This window comes from Chiroxiphia lanceolata, chromosome 5, assembly GCF_009829145.1.
Source record: "Chiroxiphia lanceolata isolate bChiLan1 chromosome 5, bChiLan1.pri, whole genome shotgun sequence".
NCBI classification, from domain to species: domain Eukaryota; kingdom Metazoa; phylum Chordata; class Aves; order Passeriformes; family Pipridae; genus Chiroxiphia; species Chiroxiphia lanceolata.
The window spans coordinates 38,348,368-38,362,211 of NC_045641.1; the positions used below are offsets into that span (position 1 = coordinate 38,348,368).

The 13,844-nt window shown below is 44.9% G+C and overlaps 1 protein-coding gene across 1 annotated transcript; it reads right to left on the reverse strand.

The window, feature by feature from the left end:
• Positions 1-8,202: 8,202 nt before the first annotated feature.
• On the reverse strand, positions 8,203-12,492 carry PHLDA1 (pleckstrin homology like domain family A member 1). The gene is made up of 2 exons (XM_032689272.1): positions 11,926-12,492; positions 8,203-11,827 (listed from the first exon to the last, which is right to left on the reverse strand). The coding sequence occupies exon 1, from the start codon at positions 12,387-12,389 to the stop codon at positions 11,931-11,933; it is 459 nt and encodes a 152-aa protein (XP_032545163.1). The 5' UTR covers positions 12,390-12,492; the 3' UTR covers positions 8,203-11,827; positions 11,926-11,930.
• Between the last annotated feature and the right edge of the window lie 1,352 nt (positions 12,493-13,844).

Here is a 13,844-nt window from a genome sequence, read left to right on the forward strand (position 1 = left end):
CTGATTACGAGGCCAGGGTGGGGCAGGGATAGGCCTTGGTATCCCATATCCTCCAGACCTTTCATGGAGCTGCTCCTTTTGAGGTCACTGTGTTCCTTAAGCCTTTTCACCAATGTGTTGCTCTCAGCAGAGGACTGAGGCTCTCCCTGTGCTTAGGTTGAAGTGCAAATGTTACGGTATGGCATGCCCTTCCCTCTGGGCCAGCCTGCATGATTAGGGGATCATTTTGCCAAGGAGGCCAAGCTGTTAATCAGAGGAAGAGGTGTGAGTTATGCAGCACCCTCCACTGTCCACTTTCCATCAACGTGCCAGCAGCAAATCCATCCTCTGCAGAACAGCCTTGCAGAGTGCCAGGGGACTACAGAGGAGGAATCTTGATGTCTCCATCAGAGACTTCTCCCCTCTGTGGGCAACTGGGCTCTGGTAGGCGCTCTATTCCACCACTCCCATGATTCACCCTGGGGGTGCACATATTTCCACTTCTGTGCACGCCTTCATGCACATTGAAGTACAGGCTTTAATTTCTCCAGTGGAGTAGACCCCAGAGCTTTGCAATCATCAAATATGAAAAATTCTAGTAACAAATACTTCCTATGTCCTGAGCGTCAAGATGTAGAAATATGACAGCTTCTCAAGGGTGGGCAGTTACTGAACATCTCTGGCTGTTGAATGAACTGATTTTTCCTCATTCCTAGCACCTCACTTGCACATACATACGTGAACATGAAGGATCTGAACACTCTGAGTAGATGGTGTGCAAACCCGGGGGCTGGAGATCTCTTTGAAGCTGCTGACAAACTTAGGAGCAAGGTTTCTTGGAGAGGGGAGGCCAAGTATACAAAAATTTTATACCAGTAAAGGATGTGAAGGAAGAACAGGACAGAGTTTGTAAAATCTGAGGATTTTTATGGACGGGGAGTGGACAGCAACTAGAACAGCTCACTGCAGCTCTGAGCTATTTAGCCCACTGACATTGTAGCATCTATAGCAACACTGCTAAATAGACCAACACAGTAAATTGCAGATACAGCTTTCCAGTGTCATGTAGTCAACATCTGGGAGCTGAAAACAGCTGTATCCTGGTGCCTTCGTGCACAGGAACATGGGTGACGCTCGAGGGGCCCTAAATCTGGGCTAGCCCTGCCAGGTCCAGTGAATGCTGTGCTATCACGCTGAACAAGGTGCTGGCCCTCTGATACTTATTTCACCATGAACTGGGAATTCTTTGTTATAAAAGCATTTTTCTTTTCCAAGTGGTACATACAAACCTTGCCACCCTGACTTCTCCCAGCCTGCAGGTCAGTGAGCTACTGGATTTTACAGCAGCTCTGTGAGGTCAAGGCTAAAGAAAGGCCACACACATGCGATTTAAAGACCCATTAAGAGCATCACATAAATAACCTGTGCTTTCAGACCATTCCTTGCTTTCAGTGCACCTTAACTCTTGCCTGGAGCAGAAAGACAGCAATGATGGCAGCAAAGGCAAACCAGATTTCACCCTAATCAATCACATGTGGAAAGCAGTGTTAGCAGCTGTGAGAGGGGGAGCACAATTCCATCTCCTTAATGTCTGGGAATGATTTTCAGCGACTGCAACAAAGGTGTAATAAAAAAAGACCCCCGTGAAGGACACCAGTGCAGGATTGCTATTGCAGGGCTCTGCCTATCAAGTACCCCTGGGCCATTTCAGGGCGGACTGTGACAGCTGAATTACGAGCAAGCTCCAGCTATGCTGGAGTTTCATTTTACAAGGGCAAATCTCACAGAGGATGGCTGCATACAGACTGAGCAGAGGACGTATCTCTGGCTGCTCAAAGGCTACCATATCTTTACAGGACACTAGCCTCCTCAGTAAGGCACATGTAATGGATGGCAGAACAGCTGCTATTATCATGGTTTGCAAACCCCTCCCACTAAATGCTGCATGCTCAACTCAGAGATGAGGAAAGGAAAAAAGAGGGCTGGAGAAAGACTAAGCATAACCAGAGCTCAGCAAAACTAAATTATTTCTCCCAAACTCAGCTTGATTTAAGGTTTCAACTTTGAGTAAAAAAAATCCTTAAGTGATTACTCTGAAAATCAACCATTAAATCTACTCAGATTCAGTTAAATTAAAACATTAGGAAATCAAAGACAGCAAAATGATCTTTGTAGCCATGACAAATTTGAAAATACACATAAACTTTACTTTTATGCAATCTTTGCATTGTATTAGATCGCTGCCATTGCCCAGAACAAAAATTAAATACTACATTAAGGCTACCCGTATAAACACTCACCCTTGCTCAGTGCATTTCATCAGCAAAAGAGATTGCTGAGGATTTTCAGCTGACAGGAAAATCGACCAAATTATTTAGAGTTACTTTTGAGAAAAAAATACACTTTGGTAGGTGGCTCTATGGCTGAAATAAGAATTAGGGAAAACCTGGGAAGGTTTTCACCCTGCAAGTGAAGGTGCCACCAAGCATGGTTGCCACAGTCCCACCCTGGGATGGCTAGCACCTGGCTCACTGGGCAAGGGAACCTCTGTCCTTGAGGTATGTTTACCACACACCTTCAGCTCAGAGCACCATTTTCCCCCCCAGCCCCAAATCAAGACAGGTCACTGGAGCTGTGGTTATTAGCTGAGGTTATTAGCAGCAGAACTGCAGGGTTAAAGGTATTCTGGAGAGCCCTTTCAAGCTTTCAGACCTCATTCAACTCATTCGTCTTCAGTGTTAGAGCTCACAGAACCCTGGCAAGGAACAGCAGCACTGGTGCAGCCACCAGCAAGGCAGTGGCACAGCACAAGCCCAGAAGGCCAGTGAGTGCCTTCAATGTCAGTTATGACAAAGCTTGTTCCTCTTCTGTGTGAACCCCCATGGAGCAAAGATGGCCCAGGAAGGCTTCTCTGATCAGATGTACCCAGCAGCAGGACCACAGAGGTGAGCTCAGAGCCCACAGCCCACCCATCTGCCTGCCCCAGAAGGCAGTTCCTGTCTGGGAAGCACCTCCTCAGCCTCCCTCCCAGATGACTAAGGATGATGGTGAGGAAGGCAGGCAGCTGATTGCCCCATGGCTGCAATTTCACAACTCTAGCCATCTGTGGGCCACAACTGCAAGCTTCTTAAGCCTCAGGAAAACACATAGGAACAATTTCCAGATTGTTTGGGAGTGAGTGTAGCAGGTTCCCTGGGGCAGCAGCAGCTAAGTGCTCCTTTGCAGCTGCTGCTCTCAACTCTCTGGGCTAAATCTTAAGCATGAGAGCAGGCCCACAGAGTAGCCGCAGAAATGATCTCAGTTCATCCCAAACACATCCACCCTGTGAGCTATCATCTTCCCCTTTTATGCAAGGTACTCTCTCTTCTCTAACAATGAGGATGGGAGACAAGGGGGGGAAATGGCTAATTGTTGATAATTATCATCATGTTATTATGTGTTACTGCCATCTCAGCCATCAGATACCTCTCTCTCTTTGCACCCAACAACTCAGGTTGTACCTGCAGAATCATAGCAGTTGCTTTGGGCTCTACAGCTTTATAGGTCTGACTCTACCTCTGCTCAGAAAGAGATCAGATGACCATCCCTCTCCATTTTTCTCAGCTCTGGAAGGACAGTCTATTTTAGGGGCCCAACCCCCAAACCACCAGTATTTTCCCAGGCCAGCTGGGTGCCCTGGTGAGGAATGCCGACAATCTGCCATCCCAGAGCAGAGCTGTCAGCGTTACTTCCCTACTGCTGAGCCCTCAGTCATCACTCGCATAAGGGATAAGTATGCAGCCCGTTGCCTTGTGACAAGAGCTGTGACTTTGTTTAGGAGCCAAGCACTAGGAAAGAGTACCAGGGATACATGGCTTAGTGGAACAGGAAATATTAACGATTGGTGATAAAAATAAAAAACAAGCAGCCAGTGCACACCTAACTCAGCTGGAAGCACTGCTCTATGACTGGCTAAGAGTAGCCACAGACTCACAAAAAGCCAATAAATAGCTTTTCCAGTTCAGGTCTGACTTTTATAAAGAATTGAGTAATTTTTCATGTGTTCATCTGTGTACAAGAAAAGGCTCTAAGCAAAGTCATCTGCATATTGCAGTAGCTGCTGGCACAGGAAAGGGCATGGAGGAGTTTTCAGCTCTACAGATGGTTTAAAGAGCTGTCGTGAAAGCCCACAAAAACAGACAGCTCCATCACCCTCCAGCAGCAGGTTAGGATAAGCAGGTTGGGTATAAGCTACTATAGCTTTGTGTATCAGTCATTTTGAATTTTTTTTTTTTTCTGGTAGAAAAGCACATGATTGGGATGTTTCCAGTTATAAGGATTTCTCTCAAAACTCCTGTTTCTCAGTGAAATGGTTAAATGACAGCAGAATAGTAGAGAGAAGAAAATTACTCCCCCACACCTTTTTTTTCTTTGTGTGTTTTGGTCAAGGCAGGTACCAGGCTGGAAAAGCTGCATTAACACTGGATTCATATCTACAGAGTCCTTTCAAGTTATGAGACTGATAACCTCTCTTTGTCCTTGCAGTCCGCAGTAAACAGAGGAGCTTAATCGCACCGGAAACACGAACAACTTGCATATCCCTTTGTTTGTAGCACAGTGTTTGCACAACGCCTGGTGCTGGGAATAATCAGAAACTGATTTAATAATCCGAAGTCATCCAAAGACTCTGCTAAATCCCATGTGAAGGCTAAGTGTTTTTGCCTTGCTCTTGTCTCCAAGGGGTGAGTAGCTGCACCATGATGAATTTTTAAGGCTGGAACTTACCTGGCAGGGCAGTCACCCACTGGGGTCTCTATCCAAGGACCCATGGCACCGATGGGGGATTGGACACTGCATGTGCAGGTGGCTGTAAGGAAGATGCCTACCAAGCACAGAAAACGAAGCAGCTTCTGCTGTGAGAGGCAGCATTTCTCCACAGGGACAGGGCCCCTGCCTATGGAACGCTGCTCTTCGGCTCCCAAGGCATGACCTTGGGCAGGCGGCATGGGCTCTCCGGTCCCGAGTTTCCTCTTCTCCAAAACAGAGATATGATATACAAGTGGGCTGAGAGCCTTGCAGAGAGGTGCTATCACTGGTACAGGGAGTTATCATCCCCAGGCCCAGGTCCAAAGCACACAGCAACATGGAGAGCTGTTCCCTCAAAGGACCCTGGCTCTGGCACCCAAGCCAAGAACAGGCTATATTTGTTCTCCAAGCTGCAGGTTCACTGCTGTACTTTTACCTTTGTAAAAGGCAGTAGGTGCAAAAGATCCTGAAAGCTGAGCCTCAAAACCCAACAGAAATTACCAATAATGAAATAATCTCCTCCTAGATGGTATATGACCCAATTATCAAGCCTCCTGCAAGTTATAATCAAAGCCATATGTACAGGCATAAATACCAGAAATATTTACAAAACACTGACAAGATCTTAAAAACAAAAGTAGTGATTTCTTCATCTCACTGGAAGCCTTACAAAACCTGGGGCAAATTGTCTTGATCAAAACATTCTGCTGACCACAGAGCGCTCTATGTTTCACTGTAATGGTTAGTCATTCTATACGTATTTACTCGTTTGGTTAATCTACTATGGCTGCTCACAAACTATTGCAAGGCAAAGATTATGAAGCAGGGTCATTAAAAATTTTGTTTATGCAAAATCCACTGTGGTCATAGCACAATACAACACAAAAGGTAAATCAAACCCCCACCCAACCAACCACTTCCCCTGCACTGGTGGCTAGTATTGCCAGAGACATCTAATAGAATGACCAGGAAGGGCTGTAAAAGTGGCTAATTTAAAGTGCCTGTGATAAATCTATAATGGGGTAAATGCCTCTGCTTTGATGTTTTTCTAAAAACCTGAACAAACCAAGAAAAACCCTATGCACTTAAGCACAGAAGCCTCACTTCTGGCTTTTCTAAAGTCTCTAAGGAAAACTTGTAGGTGCTGCAATCCAACCAGGCTGCTGAGCAGAGCACGAGCTTCATGTGGGTGCCAGCTACCAGCATGGGCTCGTTTCCCAGTGCTTCATCCAGAAGCTGATGTCTCTTTCCTTGTAAATTCAGTGTTCAACATTAGGCCAAGACCCTACAAATAATCGAGTCCCATTCTGAGGTCCCAAACAGCTCCCAAGTCCTTTGGGTGTTAGGACACCTTGAAGATGTTCAGCCCTTAGCAGGACCAAAGGCACTTCTGCTCTGCTCATCTTCAGTGCAGAAGGCACAAAGAAAAGTTGTAAGGAGTGTGTATGAGGGTCCTTACCTCACACATCCAAAATTCCCCAGTGGAAAGACAGAAAAAACATTATCACAAACACCCGTAGTACTGTTTATAACTTTAAAAAAAAAAAAAAAAAGCTTATTTCAAATTTATAAAGGACTTAAGTTGAAAGTCTTCACAACAGTTGATTTTCAAAAAAAAATTATGTGTAGGTGTGGAAAGTAATTCAGTACTTTCTAGGAAGGACTAGGATGTTCCTAGTCCTTCGACTGCTAGAAACGAGCAGTCAAAGAAGTAAAGGCTTTCATTTAGTTCTGGTCTGGGTCAAAGTACAAAAAAAAACGTTCCATTTCAGCTGTGCTGTGAATTCAGTGAAACTGCTAGAAACCATTATGGTCTAGATTTCATTTTGGGGGTGGGGAGAGGGAAGACATTTAGACTGGTCTTCTTTCAAATTTTATTTTGCTCAGAAAGCATAGGCACTATTTCATCTTCCTCTCCCCCTCATTTCATTGGAAAATACAAAAGACCAGAATGTCACTGTTATCCTAGTCACACACCATTGATACTGGCACAGGTCATAGGCAAAGGTCTTGCTCTGGGTTTTCGTTCCTGGGTTTTTTAAACCGAAAGAGAAGCAGCCACCATTTGTGAAAAAGGTCGACATCTGTCCTAGTCTGGAAAAATTCCAGTTGATTTCAATGAATTTTGAATCAGGTCCAGATTTCCTCTCTGTACCCTGCATTGTACTTCAGATCAGAGAAAACTTAAGAGAAAACCCTAGTAAGACAATATTTCCCACTAGGAAAATAATGGCCCCAATTTCTAGGACCATTTCATATGTACCATGAATATGTGAGCAGTCTTATTTTACATCCTCCTAATCAAAATTTAAAGCAGAGAAACATGTTTTTTATGCACTTTTATAAAGATGTCACCATTGCTGCAGGAGCAGAAAGAACCACAAATTATTAATTTCTTGTTCTACATTTATGCCCTTACAGAGACACTTACTTATCACTGTTACTAAAAGCTCATAAGGGATATCTCTAACAGCTGTAAGCAACAGTGGGTCCTTCACTAGATAATAAATCCAGGGATGCTTAATTGGCTTTTCAAAGCTGCTGAGCACCAGTGCTTGTGAGAGGTCAGGTCTTTAAACTATCATTTGCGTATCAAATATTAAGTTCAAATGCCTACATTTTAGATGCTTACTATTGGAAAGAGAACTTGTACTTGTTACAGCAAAAGCGTTCTTATGGAAGAGGTTACTGAGACCTCCCCAGTGAAGGCAAACAGCACCAACAAGTCTAGGTCAATGCATACTTTGTCACTGAAATTAGTACACTTTTGGAAGATGCCTGAAAGTGAGGACCTGCTGCAATACAAATACACCTCAGGGGAGTTCAAGGCATCTGAGCAGCTGCAGCTCTGTGGAGACGCCCAAACAGCAGAAGTCATCATATATTTTTCTTGTCATACCTCATTTCTTTTCCCACAAAGAAAAAAAGCTAGAAAAGAACAGGTCGGAGCTCACGCCCAATGGTGGAAGTGTTCTTTCTGGACTACTTTCAGGTAATTTGAAATTCAAACACGGTGCTTAAGATACATAAAAAAGAGCAACAAGGCACATTTAATGCTTCGGTTTAGATTCCTAATGTCACACAGAGCGAGGCATTCACAGGTAAAGATTATGAGTCTGAATTCTGCATCCCAAAGACCTGCTGTATGCGAACTGTGATGCCGAGTATTACAGAAATCAGCTGGACTCAGTGTGGGTGCTCACACACCAAGCACAGCAAGAAGCAGAACTGAGGACTGAGACTCATAATTGTGCTATATATATATAGAGATTAAGTGGAGCATCTAAGTGGATCTTTTTTTCAGAGAGTATCTACACAGGTTCAAAGCGTTCCTCTTAGGCCCTTAGATTGATCTTGACATTGGAAAAGCTTAGATCAGGCTTTAATCACAACAGATAGCCCACCAAACCAAGCATTCTTCCAACATATCGAGAGCTCTTTCAATAGATACCTCTTTATTTGAAATGGAATGTATCTTGAAAAATATGAAAAATAATCACATCTCTCAGAAATCATTTATGAGTCATATTTACACACAATTTTTTTTGACGACACTGATATTTCTTCTCAGAATAGGATATGCTAGAAAACATTTGGTACATCATTGCAGCTATAATTCAGAAGCTGGCATTTGTATATCATGAACCTTAAAAAGGAGGAATTCCTTCTGGATGTCACAGAAACAACATCCACTTGATCTTCTTTTCTCAGTTTCTAAATTGTCTTGGTCACCAGAGTTTAGATTTTCTTACTGAATCTGCCCCTTATGCACTTTCTCTTGGTTTTTTTGGGTTTGGTTTTTTGTTTTGTTTTTTTTTAGTTAAGACACATAATTTTGACCTTTTTATGAACTGACTGTCCCCACTTCTGGTACCTATATCAAGCATTAACCTGTGCTTTACAGCATTTTTGTTTATTCTCTAATGAATTTACTTCAGCCACGTGCTGTCAGATTTCTTTTTTTTTGGTAAGGGGAATGACAACTTGATTTCTTTACTTTCAAAGCTCTGATAAGACAGAGCATGATTACTGCATTGCTTACAAGGCAGTAAAAGACAGTATTTAATCCAGAAGTTCAAACAAAGACCACGCAGTAGTAGAGGGACAAGACAAAAAAAAAGACCAGAACTACCTTTTATAACATTGAACAATTTCTTGGTCTAAAATTACTATCAGTCCAAAAAAAAAAAAAACCCAACAAAAAACAACTGTGGAATTTAGAGCATGAGAAAGTTGTCAGACTGCCCACATCAGACAATTTAGCCTTATTTATACCGACAGGACATGAGCCACACAGTCCGACTGTCCCCAGGGGACCCCAGCCAAATTGTTCCCATTTAGTTTTGAGGAGACAGTCCAGAGACACAAGGGGGAGGCTTGATCCTTACACTCATCCCACCAGCTCAAGGGGGATTTTGTGATGTGACCACCTCTCACACTAGGACTCTGGCTGACACCAAGGTTTTTAAACAGGTAACAGAGCAGGCAATGGCAACCAGCAAATTTCGTTGGTGAGCTACCTCAGTCCAAAAGGTTTTCAGAGCGTCCTTCAGACCAACTTAAAACAAGAAACATAAGGTGAAATTGACCTTGAACTGGTGAAAAGGAGCAGCAAATTCAAAATGAAAGCTATTTTCTCATACCTTAATGAAAATTTTATCACTAAAATTTTCATCTTTTGTTTTCAAAGTACAAGTACTTCCAGAAGAATAGTAAAATTTCAGCTTTAGACTACATCCATAGACTTTTGTGGCATTCAGAGGCATTCACTGAGGACAAGAATATCTGCCTCTCTTCGAGAAATATGTATGTCTCTGATCACACAGGAATTAATTTTCATCAGTTACATTTATTCTTCAGTAGGCTAAAATGTATTTTAGTAGGTGAGATCAGTGATAGTCTGTGTATCTGAAAAGGTGGATTAGTTACTCAGTAAACTGTAATTAATTGCTCTAAATAGAGGAGCCAAATTACAAATTACAGTCTATTTTGTGAGTCTTTGACTAGCTCATTAGAGAATCCCCTTGCAGCTCTAACATCCAAGCGTTAGAATGATAATGGCAGATGTACAGAGATGTGGAAATTGACTATTGTGATTGCCAAGACAGCAACTCTAATCCTAGAAGATGTGGGGCACCTTTGATTTTAATTAATCTCAAAATAATAACTTTGTTAGAGCAGCCATAATCTACCACCCCAAGTTCATCATGCAACCTTGTCAAGGGCCATATTGGAAAGAAGCGCTCAGGAGTAACTACAGAGGATCGTCGGGATCCGGGCTTTAATTCTGTTACCATGATGTGTTTTGCATGTCTAGGTATGTGACCCCAAAACCTGGGGCCAAGGGACAAAAGACGAGGGCTAACACAGATCCCAACTTTTTCCTTACTGACTGAGCTTAAGCTTAGGGTGCAGAGGAAGGGACTGACACGCACAGTAGCCAATTTTAAGATCTTCCTTTGAGTATCACTTCAGCCTTTTGCTTTAAACACTTACAGAAACAGCTTGAACAGAGAATGTGGGGCTCTTGCTGTTAATTTACACCTCAGTTACACCAAAAAAACAGTCCTGGATGTGAAATTTTAAATGATTTTGTTTACATTCATGTAACTTGTAAAGGGGCCAAAAGTAATTTTCCTCACCACACTAATTAAAATAAATAGCTCCATGGTTCCGACTTTTTATCTTGAACCAGAGATAACTGGCCACATTGTTTTGTTCCACTTACAGCCTCCCCACTTCATTTAAACCAGAGAACCTGCTGTAGGGGCACACAATATGAAGCCACTCATCGTCTGAAGAGCCCAGTCCTAGAAAGCTCACCGGCCCACGCCCAACTCCCTCCTCTACACCAGCAAAGAGCTCTGACCCATTCCCGCCAGCATCGACAGCCAAACTCCCACTGACTTTTAAGAGACAGAGGAAGACACAACAGCTGTGCAATTAGCCCTTTGTTTTCCAACTTCATTGCTTCGTCAACGTTTTCAGAGGCAAGATCATACGCCTCTCTCAACATCTGACAGTGCTAAACACCAAAATTAGCCTAGTTCATCTCAGCTAGAGAGCAGCCTTATGAAAACCATGACCAAAATAATCCATTTGCACACCAAGACATATATAAAATGGATTTTAAACTATGGGCTGCTTTAATGCAAGACATTTAAAAACCGCCATGAAAAAGCAATACAGATTGACAGCCCAGATCATTTAAAAAACAAGCGTGCAGAGGGAGCCCTGAACTTGGACAGTAAGAAACGTTCGTGAATGCCTCAGCTCTGGCCCGCCAGCCCAGGAGCAAGCACATCACACTGATAGCTGGAATCCAACTCAGATCCTGCATCACAAAAGAAGTTGGTCAGGTTCTCCTCTGCTCATACATCAAACAGATGGGTTTTAACCTCAGAATAACAAGCAACATTGCTTTTTGAATAGTCAAGCATGAATAACTTTTTACCATCTTCCACCACGTTTAATATTTTAAAAGGCAATAATTTAAACCTCAGACTACAATTGTTATTCTCATTAGAGAAAACAGATTTCATATGCAGTACGGGTTTCACATTTTCCATGTTAGTGGAATATAGTGTATTTTGGATAAAAAAAGGATAACTTTTTCATCAAATTGCACACAGCCAAACTACCCAGAACTTTTTAGTTCCTTCAGGGAGCTAACATGCATATTGTTTTTTCCTCTGCTTTTATGATACAGCCTACATTCAGAAATATCCTGCAAATAAGCCTTAAAAAAAAAAAAAAGAAAAAACAAAACCAAAAGAAAACAACTCTAATAAATAAAATACATTAAAATAAAGTTACAGTACATCATGTCTCCTAGAAATCCCATCGCACCAAAGTATCCTTTCCAAGGTTCATAAATAATAGATTTGAAATGCTTCTCGGCACCGAGGGCGGCAAAGCAGCAGCAGGCTGGGGTTCAGGATTTTGAGCCGCTCCTTTCCAGTCTACCTGCCCCTCCGGCGCTTCCCCAGTTTCAGACCCCCTGGCGCAGGTCCGCCACGAACGCTCTTAGTCCCGCTTCCCCGAAGCGCTCCGTGAACGCAACCTGCAGTGAGACAGAGAGCAGAGGGCAGCCCGTGAGGCGAAGCAGCGGCACCCGGAGCGGGTAGTGCCCGGCGGGAGCGGCGTGGGGCCGGTCCGTACCTGCGCTAGGCGGAGTTGGACGCGCCGCGGAGGCGCGGGCCGTGGGGCGCCGCCAGGTGTTGCTGCTTCTGCCGGGTGGAGCGCACGGCCAGGATGGCCTGGCGGTTCTTGTACTGCACCATCTGCAGCGTGATCGCCGCGTTCCAGCCCTGCTCCTGCGCGCACCGAAAGTCGATCTCCTTCCCCTCGGCCATCACCACCGTGAAGTACACGTACTTGCCCTTCCTCTCCACGCAGTCCACCGTCTTCATGTTGGAGAAGTGAAGCTCCTTGATCTTGGCCGCCGGCTCAGCCGGCAGCGGCGGCTGCTGCTGTTGCTGCGGCGGCGGGGGGTGTTTGGGGGGGATGAGGAGCAGCCCCTCCTCGGTGAGGACGCAGCGCTTCTTCTTCCAGAGCTGCAGCAGCCCGTCGCTCCTCTTCTCCAGCATGCCCTCCTTCACCGCCTTGCAGCCGCCCTCCAGCATCCTTCTGGCAGGGTTAGACGGCCTCCGTCCGCAGGGGCTGGGCTCGGGGGGCAGCCGGCACCAGCCGAGGACTCTCCGCCGGGCGCCGGCTCCGAGGCGGAGGGCCGGGAGCGCCCCGGCCCGCAGGAAGCGCAGCGGCTGCCGCCCGTGCCGCGGCGTGGCGGGCGGCGGACGCTGCCGGTGCGGGCGGCCGGGCTGTCGGCGGGCTTTTCCCTGCCCTCCGCTTTTGAACGCGCCTCTCCCACCCCAGAGTGACACCCAGCGGAAACGGCGGCTCCTCCCGCCCGCCGGGCGTGGGGAAGCCCCGCACGGTGCAGAGCGGAGCGGAGCCGAGGGGCGCGGCGGAGCAGCCCCGCCCGCGAAGCGGGGCCGGGGGCTGCGCTCCCAGGCAGGGGGCCCGGCCCGGCTCCCCGCCCCTCCTCCAAGGTGCAGTGGCCACGGCAGAACTCGGCGGTGCTGAGGCAGGAAGGGTTTCCCCGCCGTAGTTAACCACCGGTAGACTAATGCAGGAGGTTAACGGGACAATTCAAATGCTCTGTAGCGCTCGTTTGCCTTCCTCGGGGTGTTCCAGCAGTATTTGTTTGAAACAGATTTCCTCAGCCTGACCCCGTGGGGAATAGCAGCAAAGGGCCCTCCTTCTCCGTGTTTTTGATTCAAGCCCAGTATAACCGGTGCCAATTTTTAGCAACACCCTGATATTTAAGGGATCATCGCTCCATTAAACAAAGGAAACAGCCTGACACACAACCTGGTGCAACGGCTTGATCCCTACGCTTCGAAACGGCTTCCGGCTGTGCTGGGGAGAATGTATATATACATTCTTCAAATGTATATATATATATATATAAAACCCTCCACTTTCTGCAGCACTTCCAGTAATATCTAAAGAAAGCAAGTATCCATATCACTTCCCAAAGTAAACATCAGAACTTCGGCACTTGAAAATCGTAAAAGCAGACTAGGGAAAACAAACAAACAAACAAAGAAACAAACCCAAATTGGCAAACAGCTAGGGCCATTTATCTTGTTATTCTGCTTTGTTGCCACACATTTGCTTATTTTTCAGATTCTCCCCCAAGGTTAGCTTTTTAATAATTTTATTTGAGCAGCAAAGTGACCTAAGGTTAATATGAAACTATTTTTTAGTCCTTTGATGTATTAGATGTAAATCAAAAGCCCACATAGCTGAATTTGGCAGTACATTATGGCCAAAGTAAACTGAATGCTGGAAGTTTCATACTACATTTGAGAGCACTGTTTTTAAACATGCATTTATTATGGCCACAAAGAAAACCTCCTTGCAGTAATCTTGGCAGCTAGTAAGCAGGTCATGCTGCAGCATGTGCTGCACTCTAATAGCACATTAGGAAAAAAAAATCAACATTAATGATAGCTTTAATGGAGTTTATCTTTGATAACATTTTTAAAGGATTTCCTTTTTAAATCTTTTCCTCT